This window comes from Ceratotherium simum, chromosome 1 (assembly GCF_057802395.1).
Source record: "Ceratotherium simum simum isolate JZ-2026a chromosome 1, ASM5780239v1, whole genome shotgun sequence".
NCBI lineage: Eukaryota > Metazoa > Chordata > Mammalia > Perissodactyla > Rhinocerotidae > Ceratotherium > Ceratotherium simum.
This window is the reverse complement of record NC_141900.1, coordinates 27,604,566-27,623,305: the sequence shown is the minus strand read 5'-3', so window position 1 is coordinate 27,623,305 and position 18,740 is coordinate 27,604,566. Positions and strand designations below refer to the sequence as shown.

At 34.1% G+C, this 18,740-nt stretch overlaps 1 protein-coding gene across 6 annotated transcripts in view; it reads left to right on the top strand.

Annotated features, from left to right (window-relative positions):
* Positions 1-18,740, top strand: part of CACNA2D1 (calcium voltage-gated channel auxiliary subunit alpha2delta 1) — a 504,823-nt gene that overhangs the window by 302,504 nt on the left and 183,579 nt on the right. For all 6 annotated transcript variants that reach the window (XM_087445189.1, XM_014788140.2, XM_014788141.2 and 3 more), the window contains one exon: positions 12,971-13,100. In XM_087445189.1, the coding sequence (XP_087301315.1) occupies positions 12,971-13,100 (130 nt within the window). The remainder of the gene's footprint in view (positions 1-12,970; positions 13,101-18,740) is intronic.

Below are 18,740 nucleotides of genomic sequence, written 5' to 3'. Positions count from 1 at the left end.
GCTCCGCCATTTTCTGGCTGGGTGATATTGGCAAAGTCGCATAATCTCTCCGTGTTTCACTCTTTTGCTGTGTAAAATAAAGGTAATAGTAATACCTACCTCATACAGTTACTGTGAAAATTAAATTAGTTAACGCGTATAAATCATTTAGAACATTTCCTGTCTCATAGGAGGCAATCCAGAAATGTTAGAGTATAATTTTTGAAAATAAGTATTAATACTATTACAATAAGTTGAAGATTGATTTGAAGTGATTTTAGCTCCAAGTGGAGTGTTTGTATCTGTTAATAATAATAAAAGGGTATTTTTTATAGGTCGAGCTATTTTTGTTTTTATTGTTATGAATATAATCCTTGCATTTGTGTGAAAAACTTAAGCCATTGCACAGCAAAATAAAAATCAGAGTAGAATCTTCAAAAAACATTTAGAAAAAAATGTGAGCACAATGCAGAAATTTGTCTTGATATCATTGTAGGTTTTATATATCCAGATTTGAAAGGAAAATTAAATGTCAAAATAAAATGGAAAAAAAAGCTAGTAATGCAACAATTATTTATGAAATTCCACATTCAAGTTCTCCTTAGTTCTGAAATGTATTTAAGTTCTTACTTTAGGGTTTTAGAGACATCTGTCCCAATAAATCCTAAATTGGAAGATTAGTGAAGCAGATTCCCCAGAAGGCTTGAGTTGTGCCAGCAAGCTGCACAATTTTCCTAACTTCCAAAGCAAGCAAAAAGAAAGCAGATCATTAAGAACCCTTATTAACCTAATTCTAAGATCTATGTTTCTGACTAAAATCCAAATGAGATAAGTTCAACCCAGAATTCCCATGTCGATAAATTGAATTGATTTATTTGCTACATTTTGTTTTCTTGATCATGTTAAAAATTTGACCTGTCTGGGACATTTGGCTAGTCTGCTGAATTCCCTTGCATATTTATGTTGGTATTTATTTTCTTAGCAGCGTCTTGTCTACATTAAAATTAATTCCAACATAATGTCCTATCTAAATGTCTTTTTAAAAGCTCAATATTTCATGATCTTATTTCATTTTATAGAAATAAATAAATCTGGTTCTAGAATGAGCTAGTAGGGATATACATCAAACAGTGATGAAATATATTCTAATTATTAAAGCAAGAGTCAAAATCTAGGTTTCTTTTCTAGCCTTTTTTTTTACTATCTTATAGTATGTAGCTTTATTTCAGGCTTTGCTAATGACTGATGTTGAATCCTCAAATAGGTGATGACATAGAGATAGAATATTAATTGCTTCTGTATAATAACTGGTTTAATCAGGGTTGCTTTTTGTGTGTGTGTGCTTCTAAAATAAATGGTTTGATTATTTTGGATGCTATACGTTTAAACTGGATTATAACAGTTAACATATATGTACTTATTGTGTACTAGGCAGTAATTTATGCGCAACGTATCATTTTAAGTTCACACTAATCTTTCGTGGCACATACTATTATTTTAATGATTTTCGGATAAAACAAGTAAAATATAGTGAGCTTAAGTGACTTGTCCGGTGTCACACACATGGTATTTGAGAGTGCAGAGCACCAAATGCAGTGCAGTCAGTGTGATCCATAGCAGGAGCAGTGTGTTGCTGAGCTGTGCTGCCCTGCCTGTGCCGAGAGCGCATGTGGGGACAGGAGAGGGCCATGAGATGAAGCCGTTATAAATCAACACTTAAGGTTAAAATTTTTGGAGACGATTTGGATTTGAAATTTTAATTTATTATGCCTATCCATTATTCTGTCCATATTTAATTTTGATGTATTTGGCTTGTATTTTATCCACCTGGCTTCATCGTTGACAGTTGTTAGTTTATAGTGATTTGTAGTAGGTAAACTAAAATCTCTATGATTAAAAAGATTGTTAGACTTCGAATCATAAATCTCCACTAATCTGATCCACTATTCCCAGTGATATTTACCATGGATACCTTAAAATTAATGCATGTGCCCCTGTGTGAAATGTAGCCACATTAGGATTCATTGGGGAAAAACTGTAAAACTCATCAAAAGGCAAATTAGATTAGATTCAATTTCTTCTAAGAATTTTGCCTTATGTTTTGGGGGATTTATTTTGAAATTTTTTGTGTCTATTTTGATATATTTTTTAACGCTTTGGGCACATGCTCCTTTTGCAAAGATAGTTTAAACATTGGTTGTCAGTTGTTTTGGAGCAGTGGCATGCATAGTTCTCTTTTAGATTCCACATCTCGTTCTTTCTTTCCAGAAGTAGTGTATGGTGAATTTATTTAGAACTCAATAAATTTTCATTAAGTTTGGAAAATTTTGTGGCATTATGTGGGCATTATCCTATGTATGACATGGGGTAAGTAAAGATGGGGACTGGATTGTTTTGAATGGTGTCTTCAACCTTTTTTTTGCTTGCACATGCATATCAGTTAAAAAAATGCTGCCCAATATAAGAATATTTACTTACAAATTCTATGTATGTACTATTGAACTAATATGTTGAGAAACCTCAAAAGAGACTTCTGAATCTTTAAGATAAGTGAAATTTTACAAAGTATTGGTTTAGGTGGCATGTGACATTAAAAATCACCAGAAGAGAAGGTGTAAAGCGTTTTTGAATGCTTAGTTATTAAATGCCTTTGTTAATTATGACTTCATATTACCATTGGAAATGCCTCAACAGGCCATATGAACACAGGACATTATTATCAATAGTAAATGTAAATTGTATTTATAATAGTCTTTTTGATAATTTTAACTTTTTTGACCAACTTGCCTAATTGAACTACTTGAATCACTGTTTTTATCTTGTGATGAGGATGGAGAAGAGCTCGTGCTGGGAATAGAAGCATTGTGTCTGTCATTTTCTTTTTGTTCAGTGCAACGTCCATTATTAGAATTTCATCTCTAATCATTATTAATTTGCAGAAATCTTTTAAAGTTACTAGTCCATATGAAATAGGTTAAACCAGAGAAGAAAAAGGTAAACGTACATTTAAAATGTGGAATAGTAGGTTGAAAGTGATTTACAAGTGAGAAGGCAGTTCTCAACTTGTCAATGTGTGGGGTTTCCACTTTCTCCTTGTGGTACCTGGAGTGTAACAGGTGACTTGAGACCAGCTCACACACAGTTGGTAGGGCAGGGGGAGGGAGAGGGCTAATGTTGATCCATATGGTAAATATTAGTAAACTTTAATTTTTTTTCTTATTTCATTTGCTAGAAATAGATATAACTGAAAGTTCTAATGTTTTCTTCCAATCCTCTAATGAATTCTTTTGGAGACCACGGAAACATACTATATTTATTTTTATTTAAGTTCTTATCAAAAAGATGGCCTTGAGGGGCCAGCCCAGTGGCACTGCGGTTAAGTGTGCGCGCTCTGCTGCGGCGGCCCGGGGTTCCCAGGTTCAGATCCCAGGGGCGCACCGACGCACTGCTTGTTAAGCCATGCTGTGGTGGTATCCCATATAAAGTGGAGGAAGATGGGCACGGATGTTAGCCCAAGGCCAACATTCCTCAAGAAAAAAGGGGAGGTTTGGCATTGGGTGTTAGCTCAGGGCTAGTCCTCCTCACAAAAAAAAAAAAAAAAAAAAAAATGGCTTTGATTATCACTTAAGGGAAGTAACTGAAAGAATAAAACCTATGAAACTGAGGAGAAAAGCCCAACTAATGTTTTAATTCATGTTCACATACAAATTGTCTTTTTGTCTGATTGATGTCTATAGCTCTGGGCTACATATGTATTGCCCTAAATTAAGATGTAAATTCTCAGGGACAAGGGGTTTGTTCACCAAAAAACTCCTTTAATAAATGCTTCTTTATACCAGCATTCCACCATTTACATGTTCTTGCAGTTACTTGGTGCTAAAAAAAAAAAAAAGCCTTGTAAACAATTTGCGTTAAGTTAAAAAAAAAAAGCCTTATAAACAATTTGCATTAAGTTAAAGTTCATAGATTTCAGAATTAGAATTTTCAGAGCTAGAAGGAACCTTCCTGATCTTGTTTCCCTCAGTATCTTTAAAAAAAAAAAAAAAAATCTGAAGCTACATAGCAAGGATTCCTAGAGCTGGAATGAGAATGAGAACTGAGATTCCTGACTGGGGCATCTGTCTGTCCATTTACCAAATTGCTTCCAGTGTTTGCTCTCGCTTTATGCTGTCATAGAACAAGCATAAATTTGGGGACCAGGAAACATGGATTCCAGTTTATTTATTCACTCAACAAATATTATAAAAATGGCAAGCAAATACAATTCTAAACGATAAGCCACGTGCTAGGATACAGCTGATCGATGTCAATGCGGTCTCTTGCCCTCATGGAGATTATATTTTAGCGTAGTGAGACAGCAAACATGGGACAAATGAAAAGTTAGGTAACTACAGTTAGTTTATTTCTCTGAAGGTAATAAGTGGGGTAATATTTTCAAGATTCTGTGGGGGATAATTTAGATGGGGGAATCTCCAAGAGAGTATTTTTCAACTGAGACCTGAAGAACAAACTGGTGCTAGGAAAGGAGACCAGGGAAAAGCAGACCAGGCAAAGGGAACAGCAAGCACAAGGTCATCCAAACCAGGAAGAGCATGATGTGTGCGACGAGCAGAAAACAGGCCAGTGTGGCAGGAACGCAATGAGCAAGGACAAGCAGAGCGAGCTCTGGATGAGTAATCAGGCGGGAAATAGATCATTCGGAGCCTTGCAGGCCAGCAAGAGGTTATTTCATTGTAAAGAAAGTGGGAAGGCAGAGTCCTGGAGCCTGGGCTCTTTGCTTACACCTTAGTTTTAGGGCGTTAGCCAGTCTAGCCTCAGATATGAAGGGAAAATAATTGATCTTTCTACTTTGCAAAGTTTTTTTTTAACCTCTTTTGCCCTGACAAGATTTTGAAAAGTGTGTTTGCCTATCGTAATAGTCATGATATGAAAATTTGTTTTCATTTTTTTAGAAATAGAATAGCCTCATTTAAATGTTTTCTTCTATAATAGAATATATAATACCATGCGGTTTCCATGGGAGAGGGTTATATTGAACTTTCAGACCATCTGAAATCACATAGTGCTTTTCATACACGAGACACCGTTTCACAATCTCTTAGTACAGAGAAATACCCTATTAACCTCTTCCCAAAATTTACATTACATATTTGTATATAAAATAGATATGTATATGTTTTTATAATATTACATCTCTTCCTAATGCTGGTGATTTGAAAATTGCACACTACATGTGGAATTTAAATCAGCTGTCACCTCTTCTTGTCGTCACACTTCCCTGTATGGTGATTCTAATGGCTCTCATTCTCACCGTGTGCTAGGTCCTGGGATAGGTGATTTGCATGCATTCATCATCATGCAAACTCATGGTATATCAATTTTATTTTGAGAATGTTCTTAGATTCTGTATTCCAACTTTTTTGAATGTTATCATTGTAATCCTCATCAGAAACTTGAATACATTTGAGGAATGTCTGTTTTGGCTTTTAAAACTTAATTCAAGAAACAAATTATTGCAGTGACCAGTGTCTCTTTTTAATTTAATTTAGTTCACTTTTATGTTTCATATTTGTACTTGTCTTGACTCACTCTGTCATCTTTAGAAAATGTATATATATTTTTTGCTTTAATATCCCCTATTTTTTTTTTTAATTTTATTTATTTATTTTTCCCCCAAAGCCCCAGTAGATAGTTGTCTGTCGTAGCTGCACATCCTTCTAGTTGCTGTATGTGGGACGCGTCCTCAGCATGGCCGGACAAGCGGTGTGTCGGTATGCCGGAACCCGGACCGCCAGTAGCGGAGCGCATGCACTTAACCGCTAAGCCACAGGGCCGGCCCAATATCCCCTAAGTATTTTTTAACTTGCCATCTTTGTGTTATTACACAGTTTCAGCTGCTTAATGTTCCCCTTTCCCCCAAAGTCTGCTTATTTCAGACTGTTTCTTCCTTCTCTTTTGTACTAGAAGAAAAATACATGGAGGCTTAACAATGAATCTCGTCTTTAAGAATTAGAATTATTTCTTCAATTTTCTTTTGACCACTAATGTTATAAATTTACTTTTCATTTTAACTTTAAAACATTCTTTTTTTAATATGTTAAATAAATTGCCTCTGAAGAATTAATGCTGTTGTTTTTCCACAGGGTAAATCTAGGAGTTATAACATTTTAATTACCTGAAGAACTGAAGAAATCTTCTGAATTCATAAAAAATCTCTTATTTCTTCATCAAACATATTATAATTAGCTAAAGTCATGGTTTTGCAAGGACAATATGACTATATTAAATTCATAATTAAAAAATTTTTTTCTTACTGTTATTATGATTCAGTAAAGCAAAAGCACAAATATTCTATTTAAGTCCTTAGTGTGTAATTAATTCAGTGTCATCCAACTCATATTTCCATTCTAATTCGATTCATCCACTTAGTACTTCTCTGAGTCATATCGTCCTCGAGGAGAAAATAACAGCTTAAACCATTTAACTTGGGAGAGTCAACAGTGTTCTTATTGCCTTTGTAACTGGATTCATTGTTTAATATTCAGCCTGGCCTTACGACCTGACCAGAACAACTATGGCTAGATGAAGGCTCAGTGCCTTTTTCTCTGTATTCATTATTTCTTAATTGGGTATAGTCAGCTGCAGGTGCTTTGATGAATCTCCATTTCTAATTGATGCAAGTGATTTACTACGGGGGGGGGGGCTTTTCTCTGTGGGGGTCATAACTGGTAACCAGCCTTAACTAATGGAGAACCACAGAATGCTTAGATTCCAATAGTGAACTAGTGATTACAGAGGAAACATTACTTTTTGATCCACAGAGTTGATAACAATATGTCAGTATACTAGACTTGTCAGACTTGGTGACTGTACAAAAGGCCATTTTAAATATGATACATCCATGGTAATTATTTATGTTGGACGATAAGGCCATGCCTAAAGGGGTATTATGTATTCAAAACTTTGATATTGGGAATACCATTGAGATTAAAACATTCTAAAATCAGTAATGTCTACATTGTAAAAGTTGCAAGGCCCTAATATCTAAGAAATAGTTGTATAAAAGAAAAGGATGTATTCAGAGATGGAAATTTTAAAAGTACATACATACATACTAGAGAATTGTATACAAGGCGCTAGCCTCTATTTATTGAAGAATTTTGTTCATTACACAAGAGCCAATTCCTTTAACTCCTTCACATGAGATAGAAATACCAGTTGTGATACTTCTATAGAGGGTCTCAGTGAACCATTCTTATTCAGTATCAACTGATTTTCTCACAGTTTTGTGGGACACAAAAATAATAGAGAACAGAGGGAGGTAAACCTAGCCATAGTATGGTTGTGAAAAAAGTTTCTCAGTGAGCATGTTCAGTCTAAATTGTCCAAAGTGATTAAGCTAATTTTTATTGCACTTTAGGTAAAATATATAAACCTTTAATTTCCAAACATTATGTTATCAGTGCAGATAGTTTTAAGTTAATAACATGAAAAAGATAAAATATTAAGAACAAATGTTTTATTACAAATATCCTTTCTAAGAGTGTTTAGTTTGAGATATGATAATACGCAAGAGCCTTTTATGTCTGTCATAGACCTATCATTGTGACTTTCCAAATTAAATTTGCTAATATGTACTGCTTGTAAAATTGAATGACCTACCCATCCAACATTGGCCTGTACTTCTGTGTCTGAGTGAGCTAATCTATTATTTAATAACTGAAATTACATTGAGATGAATAATCTGAGAAATAAGCTTTCCATGTTTCACTTATGAGTTTTACCAAATGCATTTGGATACGTTTTAGAATTGATCTGCTCAGTTTCTTTGTACACATTTATACAGGGTAGTCTGGAGAAATCGGAAGAGGTATTTTGGGGTAAAAATGTTGGCAACTTATTTTTTCTTGTATGTGATCTGGTAGATAAAGAAATCTTAATTCCAGGGAAAGAATTTATTTGAAATTTTTAATTAACACATTAAACAATATATGTTAAGTAGCTTTTCTCCAAATTCCTTTTCTCAGTCAATTCCTTTTTGTCTAATATTTGCTGTATTTTAATTATACTATATAATGCCTTAATACATAAAGATAGGTAAAGACATGGATTATGATGGTATCAGGAACAATAATTTAAGTTTAATGAAATAAGTGAGTTGCATTTAAAAATTCTAATATTTTTATGAAATTATTTCAGTTTTTGGAAACTATAAAAGGAAAGATCATGGAGAGCAGCAGTATTATTTTTTTCTTAAGATATTTAGCAACTGCACATTAAAACTAATCTTGATAAATAGGTCATGGGGATGTTATATACAGCACTGGGAATATAGTCAACAATATTGTAATAACTTGGTATGATGGCTTATAAGGGTAGTCATTTTTTAATGTATATAAATGTTGAATCACTATGAAATGAATCACTTGAAATGAATACAATATTGTATGTATACAATAAAGTATGTAAATCATACTTTAAAAAAGAACGTCTTGATACATGATTATATAAGTTGAGAAGTACATTATTTTAAAGTTATTTTTTTTAACAGTTGTTTATTTATTTATTTGTGAGGGAGATCAGCCCTGAGCTAACATCCATGCTAATCCTCCTCTTTTTGCTGAGGAAGACTGGCTCTGAGCTAACGTCTATTACCAATCCTCCTCCTTTTTTTTTTCCCCCAAAGCCCCAGCAGACAGTTGTATGTCATAGTTGGACATCCTTCTAGTTGCTGTATGTGGGACGTGGCCTCAGCATGGCCGGAGAAGTGGTGCGTCGGTGCGTGCCCGGGATCTGAACCCGGGCCGCCAGTAACGGAGCTCACGCACTTAACCACTAAGCCACGGGGCCGGCCCCTAAACTTATTTTTAAAAGCCCTTTATATGGCAATTTAATAGTGTGAGACTCTCCATAAAATATATTTAAAACATAATTCTCAAGTGTGATAGGATTCACAGGGAATATAAGCAACTTTTACCTTAGTGAGATGATCATATAATGCTTAATAGCACTCTAGAAAGGACTTAAAACAAAAATTAATATTTTTCTGACTACAAATATAACACGTTCATTGTATTATTGGAAAAAAACAGAGAGCACAAAGATAAACACAGTTATGTCTCATCACTACCAAACCACGAGAGTGCAGATCATGTTTGCTATATACCCATCCATTCATTTCTCCCTTTACCCCTTTTTCCACTCAAAATAAATAGGCCTGTTTTCTTTTCTTTCTTTTTGCTTAACACTTTTTAAACTTAAAATAATTTTTAAACAAACACATTACATATGTACATTCCCAATGCAATTACTCTTTTATATTACATAACAATGTAAAATTGTCTGTCATAATTATTGTACCCATTTTACTATTGTTGAACATTTAATTTGTTCCAAGATTTAGATATTAAATAACATTTCTGTAAATGTTAAAATCATTAAATCCTTCTCTCCTCCACTCTACCAATATTTCTTGAGTGAGTGAATGAATGAAATATTTGCACATATTCACATATTCCTAACCCTAATTCATACATGTAGTTCACTATCTATCTGTGTGTCTAATATCTATCATCTAATTCTACTTTTCATATATCTAAAATTTGCTAGAAATAGATATAAATGGGATTTCTGGAAAATTTATGATTACAAAAATTAATGTGTTATTTTCTAGAATTATAGAAACGGGACTAGAATTTTTTCATAACTGAAAATGACTTTATAGATCCTTTAGTTTGAGGGTTCTTAATTTAATATGGGAGAGGATATTAGAATCAACTGACTCTTTCAAAAGACATCCTCCTGTTGTGATACAGTGCTTTATTGGTGGGGGAGGAGGCTCCCCAGGTGATTCTGATATGCCCCACAGGATAAGGACCTCACCTGTAGCCCAACATCATTTGTAAGTCAGAAATCTGAAGCCCAAGTAACAGTGACTGGGCCAAGTCTGAGATGTTATTAATGTAACAGAGTAGAACCAAATCTCCTGACGTCTATACTTTCCACTATGCCTTTCGGTGGTATTTGGTAAGTATGTTCTTTGTAATAGGTATTATATGAAAAAAAAATTCCAGGTCACATAAACTTGAGAACAGTGGGCTAAACACAGTTTTCTTAGTTGAGCTTATCTCAGAGCCTTTGATATACCAACGTGTTTTGTTATTTTCTAAATAGAAGAATATAATGTGCAGCATTTTTCCAACTTATTTCTGGATGGAGCTAACCCCTAGAGGATCTTGAGGGACTACTGTCTTTTGAAACATCCGTTGACAAATATTACTTGCCATATTACCATGTGCATGCACCTATTATTTATAAGTAATAAAACTTTGTTATATATTGGAGGGTAGAAAAAATTTAGGCATCCGTTAATATGCTTATTATTAATCAATCTTAATTTTTTCATGAGTAGTTCTACTAAATAAAAATATATGCCTAATTTAAACTATTGATACCTTTTAAAGCATTGGTCTTTCAATTTTAGTGTGTATCAGAATCACCTGGAGAGTTTGTTAAACTAAGGCTTGCTCGGCCCCACCCCTGGCATTTCTGATTGGCTAGGTCTGGGGACTTGCATTCTAAAAAGTTTCAGTGGATACTGATACTGCTTCTCCAAGGACGACACTGAGAAACTTCTGCTTTCAAATAAATGTTGAGAGTTTTCGATGATTCAGAATGTTTGCAGCTGAGAAGAATAATGACATCATTCATTAGTTGGAACTCTCTTAATATTCATGATATTAATGAAAGTAGTTTGTTTTAATATGCTCTGCTCTAATTCCAGTCAATAGTGCCCAGGAATAGACACTCATAGAATAGAGTGTGAATTTTAAAATGTATTAAAATTCACAGTTGAATCCAAGACTGAATCCCGGTTATCATTTTCATCCTTTCTTTATTAACAATTGCAATCAAGGCAGATGTGTTAGGTTAAGCGGTCTTTTGCTCTGTGGTTTCTCTTTTCCTTGTCATCTTTCTTCTTCTCTCTCTCTTTTTCTTATCCTTAATGCTGCACACACCTAACCTCTGTTTGAGAAAACAGAATGATTAGTGACTCCTGCCTGTAGGTATTTTAGCCAAATTTCAGACATTTAACACTACTGTTTTGTTATTTTGTATAATCAGTTTGCCAGTGGGGGAACAATTATATCTTTGTGGCTTTCACATGAATAAAAAATAGTGCTATGTTTTCAGATTTTTTTTTTGAGGAAGATTGGCCCTGCACTAACATCTGTTGCCAATCTTCCTCTTTTTTCCTTTTTCTTCTCCTCCCCAAAGCCCCAGTACATAGTTGTGTATCATAGTTGTAGAGTTGTAGCTCTTCTATATAGGATGCTGCCACAGCATGGCTTGATGAGCAGTGAGTAGGTCTGCACCCAGGATCCGAACTGGCAAACCCCAGGCCATTGTAGCGGAAGGCATGAACTTAACCACTACACCACCGGGCCAGCCCCTGGATATTTTTATCAGTGACAAATTTTATAATGCAAATCACACACACCTATATGTGCACACACACGCACACACAGTCATATCTAACTAAACCATAGGTTTCCCAATATAGTTCTTTCCTTTATTATATAGAGTGTATTTTCATATTTTCTTTCAATAATGTTTCCTTAAAAAAAAAAAATTTGCTCATGACCTATTAAATTGATTTCATTACCTAAAGACCAACAGCTTAAGAAGCCACTGTTTAAAAAAAGAAAAGCCTTATTGCTCGTATTTGTGTCTAAAACATCTTTCCAGCGTTGTAATTTCGCTAGGAAAAAAACACACGTGTGTGTGTTTGTGTGTGTATGTAGATATTAAAATATCTCAGGATACCAATGTGTTATCTGGTCGTATAAATTTTCAGAGCCATATGGAGAGTTGGACACTATCGCTTCTTTGTAGACCTGCTGACTTTATGTTCCACGTTCGGCCAGCCTATTCTTATGAAGTCTTCTGGTTGTCCACTTAAATCTCTTCTGTTGTTGATCACTTGCATCACTGCAGGGTGCTGCCAAAATAGTCAAGTGTTATGATTTTTTTCAGTTTTTTCTTTTTTGAGGAGATTACCTTGGGTATACAGAAAACAGTCTCTAAAATGAAGTTGATAATAGAGGTCTGAAGTAATCAAAACACTTTTAGTTACGAAAGAGTTAAAACAACTATATTTGAACTGAAAAAAAAGGTTTAACATAATTAGCCAAAAACAATTGTTATACAGATGCATTTTGAATAAATGAGTGAGACTCAGTTTCTTGCCAGGGGAGGACAGCAAGGTAATTTAGTATCAAAGGCATAGTTCAAATAGCTAGAAAATTAATTTTCATCCTTCAACTCCTGTGGGATTTTCTTGAATTGTTATTGATTGGGTCTTAGCTCCCACCTTGGGAGACAAATTGATTCAAGTTAGGATTTAGTAGTACTTAGAGTTACAATAGATCTCTTGTTTTCTAGTATACTTTCTTTTTTAAAACAAAAATTGATATACTTGGAAAACATGTAAAAATCAAGGGAATGTGACATAAAATAATTCTTTACTGCTATCTTTTTGTGGTCATGTGTACCGTTAGTTGTCAAACCAAGAATTATCCTAACTGCATTATGTAAATTTGGTAACATCAACAGTGAAATATATTTCAAAGGGATAATTTTAATTTGGTTGTATTAAAGGCACTTATCCTGTTCTTTAAATGTACGTTTTAATAAGTGCTGGGTGTGGGAAAGCTCTGGTCCTCTCAGGATGATCCTGAGTGACTCCAACATGGAGGAAATTAGAGAAGTTCAGTTATAGTGTGAGTAGTATTGTGAAGATAAAATGTGAATGCTGAAACCTAAATGGAAATTTGTGTATCTGATGTTATCATGGTACTGTATTTTAAAATACTTTTGTAGATCTATTTTTTGAAGAATAGACATTTGTCAAATGAAGAAGTGAATGTGAGAATACCTCTGTTAGCATAAGTTGTAATATTCTGTTTATGGTCTATCTTTTCCTCTATAGCCTGAGAAAAATGACAGTGAGCCAGGCAGCCAGAGGATAAAACCTGTTTTTATCGATGATGCTAATTTTGGACGACAAATATCCTATCAGCATGCAGCAGTCCATATTCCCACTGACATCTATGAGGGCTGTAAGTAAAAGAATGTGAACAATTGGTGGAATACCCTGCTCTCATCTGTCTTATGTATCTCATATGTGAAAAACAAAGGAGCAAATGTCATACTGTTTTATTTATGTTTCATTTAAGAGTCTGTGGTAAACTCTGATTTATGGAAAAGAGAAACCTGATTTTCATGAGCAGTTTATGTTCATAGGGCTTCACTACGTGAATATTTGTAGGAGAGTCTGCGTCCATTGGAGATGTCCTTGTACGCTATTGTTTAGTAAATAATTCTGCCCTCCCATTGACATCAGTAACTTAAAAAGTAATAAATATATGCTTTAAAAATCAGAACTATGTAGCACAAGTGCACACACAAATATTCTTACACAGACAAACTGATGTACATTTTAGACTCTCCAGTTCTTACTACATCTTATCATGTTTTCCAGTCTCTATCTTTCTCTGCCTTACCCTAGGATATAGGTAAAAGATGCCTCCCTCCCAATATATTGTGGGCTCAAGAAAAAAAGAAGTACTGGGGAAAGGAATAGACAATACAGCTAAAGAAATAGAAAACCACCAAATGGAAGACTTAATTGAGAAGGCTTCATTGTGAGGAAAGGAGGGGAATAAGTTGTTTAGGAAGATACAGGGGAGGAAGCTTGTGACAGTGATGTTCTCAGAGATACCCTATATATTAATAAGGGCAGATCCTGAGAATTCTAACTAGGAATTCTCCTAGGGACAGCGTAATCATCTATGAGGAGCAGCTGTGACCCAGAAAGCAGGGTCTGTTCAATCGTAGCTCTGGTCTTGGGCGTTAACCATTCTCTAACCCATTCCCCAATCCCCCCTCATTCCCTGCTTTCTCACATAAGTAAATGGCAAGGAGAAAGAACCACTCGAGATTTTAAAAAGTATGTTTCTTATATTCACTTTAATTAGAAAGGCTGTAGAGAGTACTGGGTATCCAGAGTGTATCCAGAGCTGCCTGGGTTCTGGAGCCAGATGGCCTGGGTACAAATCTAAATTTTAACAGTATTGTTTCCTTGGACAAATCCTTTGACTTTCTGGGCAAACATTTCCTCACCTGTAAAATGGGGATAAGATTAGTAACCTGAAAGGTCATTTGAGGATAAAGCAAGTTAATATATTTAAGTTTGTGTAATAGTGCCAGGCTCATAGTAAATGCTATATAAATGTTTGCTGTTACTATTAATTACAATTAAAGTTTACTTAGACACAAAGGATTAAGTACAGGGACTAATATTTAAATTGGCTTTTATTTTTTGGATTCACTGTGAGATTATTTGTTGTTTAAATGGGAATTTTAAAGTACATGTATGATTCTTTTCATGACAAATTTCATCTTCTATCAAATTATTCATTCTTTTTGTTTTTTTTTAATGTTTTAAAAAGTACTCGTTTTCCTCCTATCAATTCTTTTAAAATAGTAAACATATGATTTTTCTCTATGTATAATAGAAACAAAATGATGTGTATAGGTAGTTTCTGATGTTACATGAGAATTAAACATAATTTGATTTCTTTACAATCCACCTCACCCTATTAATTCCAAGTTCTTATAGGAATTACCTGGGATTTAGATTCAGACTTTTTTTTTTTTTACTCTGACCATTTTGTTCTTTTTTTAAGAATTATTTTTGATATTTGCAATTACATTTTGTAACTATTATTACAACAACTATGCAGACAATACTGAGCTGTATGGTTGTGTTTCTTGTTTTTTTTTAAAAAATTTTTGTTTCAAATTTTTTATCATCTATTATTTGTTGGGTATGTCAACAAGGTAAGAATCTTATTACTCTAAAATTATATATTTCTATGAAATTCACATTAGAAGAACAAACTGGCTGGATATAGAAGTTTTGAGTCAAAACATTTTCTGTCAATACTCTGTGGATATCGTGGCACTGTTTTCCGACCTGTATTACTATGTTGAACAAGCTTGAGGATAACTTGAGTGTTTTGATTTGTCAGAAAGCTTTCATGATTGTGTTTCTGTTTTGTTGCCTCTTATTTTGGGGATTTTTTTTTCCTTATTCCTGAAATTAAGTAATTTATAAATGTCAACAAGAAACTCAAAGTCAGTGATTTTTTTTTTAATAGCTTTCATTGTGGAACACTTTGTTTAATATAAATATTTACATGGAAGACTTGCATGTAAAACGAAATTAAAACAAAAACCACTATGACTGAAACAGATGTGTCCTGACCAGAATCCAGCCTACTTGCCCTCTTATGTTCTTTAATAGAAAGCCTTTCCTTTGTCTAGTGTTGGTAGTCAAGATAGATTTATTACTGAACCAAGTGGGCTCCCCTCCTGGTGAGTTAAATAAGACTCTACAACAGTAGAAGTTGTCTCACTAAATAAAGTGTATTTGCAGCAAACAGGAGGCCATGAGGAATCATTTCCAAAGTCATGGCATCCCAGAACAAAGGGAAGCAGGAACTTTTATCTTGGTTGGGGGATGAATATTCAAAAGGGAGAGGTGGGTATTCGCTTGCATAGGCTCAGTTAGAGAACTTACTTCCACATAATAAGGCCTAAGCTCCTCCTGGAGAGATCTTTGCATTAAAAATAAGACAAAGGGGCCGGCCCCGTGGCTTAGCGGTTAAGTGCGTGCGCTCCGCTGCTGGCAGCCCGGGTTCGGATCCCGGGTGCGCCCCGACGCACCGCTTCTCTGGCCATGCTGAGGCCGCGTCCCACATACAGCAACTAGAAGGATGCGCAGCTATGACATACAACTATCTACTGGGGCTTTGGGGGAAAAAATAAATAAAAAAAAAATAATAATAAATAAATAAAATAAAACATATCTGCAAATTCTTTAAAAAAAAAAAAAAATAAGACAAAGGTCATGGGCATAGCTCTTGTGGTGAAGCTTTGTCAGTTTCAGGGTGGTCTGTGGTTACAACTCCTTAACATACAAAAGGAAAAGAAACAACTTGGGAAAACAGTTAATTGCTTCCAAACTCACCTTTGAGTTTCACTGAGACATCTAGTCGGTGACAGATTTTCTGGGCAAGTTCATAGATTATTGTTTGATTGCCATGCCCAAAGAAAGGAAAAATAACAAAGTGAAGTGTATTGTGATTTTAATCTGCTTTCTTGTGGATCCAGCGGCTGGGGGAAGTGAGATGGTTGTTTCTGAGAGCTTCGCCTCAGCACTGATTCCCACTCCCTCCCCTGCTCCATTTGTGATATGGTAGCAGGAGCCAGTGGGCCACAGCCCCATTCTATACATGGGCACCCTTGCCTAGTATAACTAGGCAAAGAGGATGGCTTAAGCTTACTTCCTGGTCTATATTGCACTTGAGACACCATTTCAGACCCATTTAAATACATAGCTGCCAGCTACCCCATGGGCTTACCCTCACCCCATCACCCTCGATTCAGGTGTACAAAATATTTAAAGAGGCTTTTCATACTCTTTTCCTTTTATATTCATGTAAAACAGTCAGTCTTTTTTCCACTTTATAGGAAAATTTCCTTGAAGTTCAGGTAATCCAGTAGTGATTATCCAGAAATTCTCAAATTTTCCATTAATTTCTCAAGGAAGGATATCAGTACTTCACACATTTTAAAAACAGATCTCTTTCTTCTTCTAAAAGCCATATACCACAGTGGCAAAAATTTTAATATTGCATACATATTTAACATAGAAAATGAAGGTCTCCAAAAATAGCACCGCCTGAAAGAAATTATGATTACCAGTTTGGGGCATAATCCTATAGAATATTTTTTAAAATGCAGACACTAACTAATGAAATAACCCAAATGGGATTTTTCATACTGCTTTTCAACTTGCTTTTCCTCCACACTTACAGTAGAGAAGATATTTTTGTTAACCTGTTAAAAAGCTGAAAATAGAGAGGAGGAATAGTTCTTGTCAGGAGTAGATTACTCAGAGAATATAAAAACAAAATGACTTTGCTTAATTTTTCAATGGGATGATATTGAAGAAGTAAAAATAAGGAAAAAAATACATTTATTACTTTTTCCATAGATAATTAGAACCTAAAATAATTAGAACTTAATTTACCAGTCTAGTACATTACCACGTGGGTACATTTTGCAAATACCGAAGGTCAGTAGACTATAATTCCATTGACCTGACTAATGATAGTAACAACCATTTATTGAGTTTACTAGTTGCTTGACTCCATGCTAAGTTTTCTTAAAATAATATCTCATTTATTTACTATCACTTTGTTAAAATAATTTTGAAGAAGGGAAAACTGAAGGAGAGTCTTTAATAAAAGGCTACATTATTATTAAGAAATGGGGTCAGATTTCAAATAAATTCTGATTCCAAACTTTATACTCTTAATCACTACAATAGATAAAATTCCTGATATTTTACTGTTGGGTTAATTGTGACTCAGTTATATTATTTGGGAGCCAGGATTGTCCACAGGAGTTGGTAAGATAATTGCTTTGCATGAGAATTTTCGATTTCTAATTTTTTTGCACTGTTTATTTTTTTTTAAGTTGAAATCACGTTGATAATTAAAGCCTTCATCTATTTTATGCTGGAACAGACATGAAATAAGACACACAAAGTAAATCCAAGCATACTTTTTTTAAAGAATATTAATTGTCACATAGTATACATATATCTTTTTTCAATATCCTACAATAGAGTTTTGACTTTGTATAAGTGTTTTTCTTTCCAACTTAGAATAAACTATGTGTAAACTTCTGCAGAGGATGATTTTAATAGTCTCAGAGAATTAAAAAAAATATTACTTTGATTACTTTGAAAATCAATAAGATAAAATATTTAAATAGGTGTTTTCAGAAGTCCTAATTCACACTTTGGTATAGGGCATAATTTTTTTAAAAGGGGGGAAGAAGCTCAGTTTTTTGATTATTTATGTAGTCCATTTATCTTAATATTGGCTTCACCTTCTTTGCTGAATCTCATTAGTGAGAATCCGACCTTGCCTGGCCTGTACTCTTTTAAAATTCATATCCAGTGTTATGGGCTGTGTGAGTACATGACACAGGAGTAAAATCAGAAATGTCAACAAGATCTTGAAAATTTAATAATTACTGGTATTCTTCATGCAGTTCATTGGAACATATCTGATTTACGGGATTGTTCTAGGTTTCTGAATTTAATAAAGGTGAAAGTCACTTTAATTGAAAGCTTAACTGCAGGAAACAGCCTCTTCTTTCACGTAAAGACAGTTGTGTAGCTATGTTCTTATAAGAAATCTCATGTTCTAATTTCCCAAAGGCAATTACTTTTTAAAGTCCCTTGAATTGAAATGTGATTATTTTTGCTCAATGAAATATTTAAAGTTTTAGAATGGTATATTTAATTAGAACTCTATCTAAAAGTTTTCATTTTTGAAAATTTCACTGGTTGGTACTTTTATTTTAGAGGGCACCCAAACCATACTTAGTTTCATCTCTAACTTATCTGTTTGAGTATAAAAACAAGCATAAAACTTAGTAAAAAAAGGCTGAATATTTTGACTTATTTGGTTTTATCACAGAACTTTATTAATTTTTTTAATCACTTTAGATTTGAGTATAGAGAATGTCTTTGTAGAATAATCTATAGTCATTTATCAGTAGATATTTATGTTGATATTTGTAGAATTATTATAGTTCTAAAAGAATATACATTAATA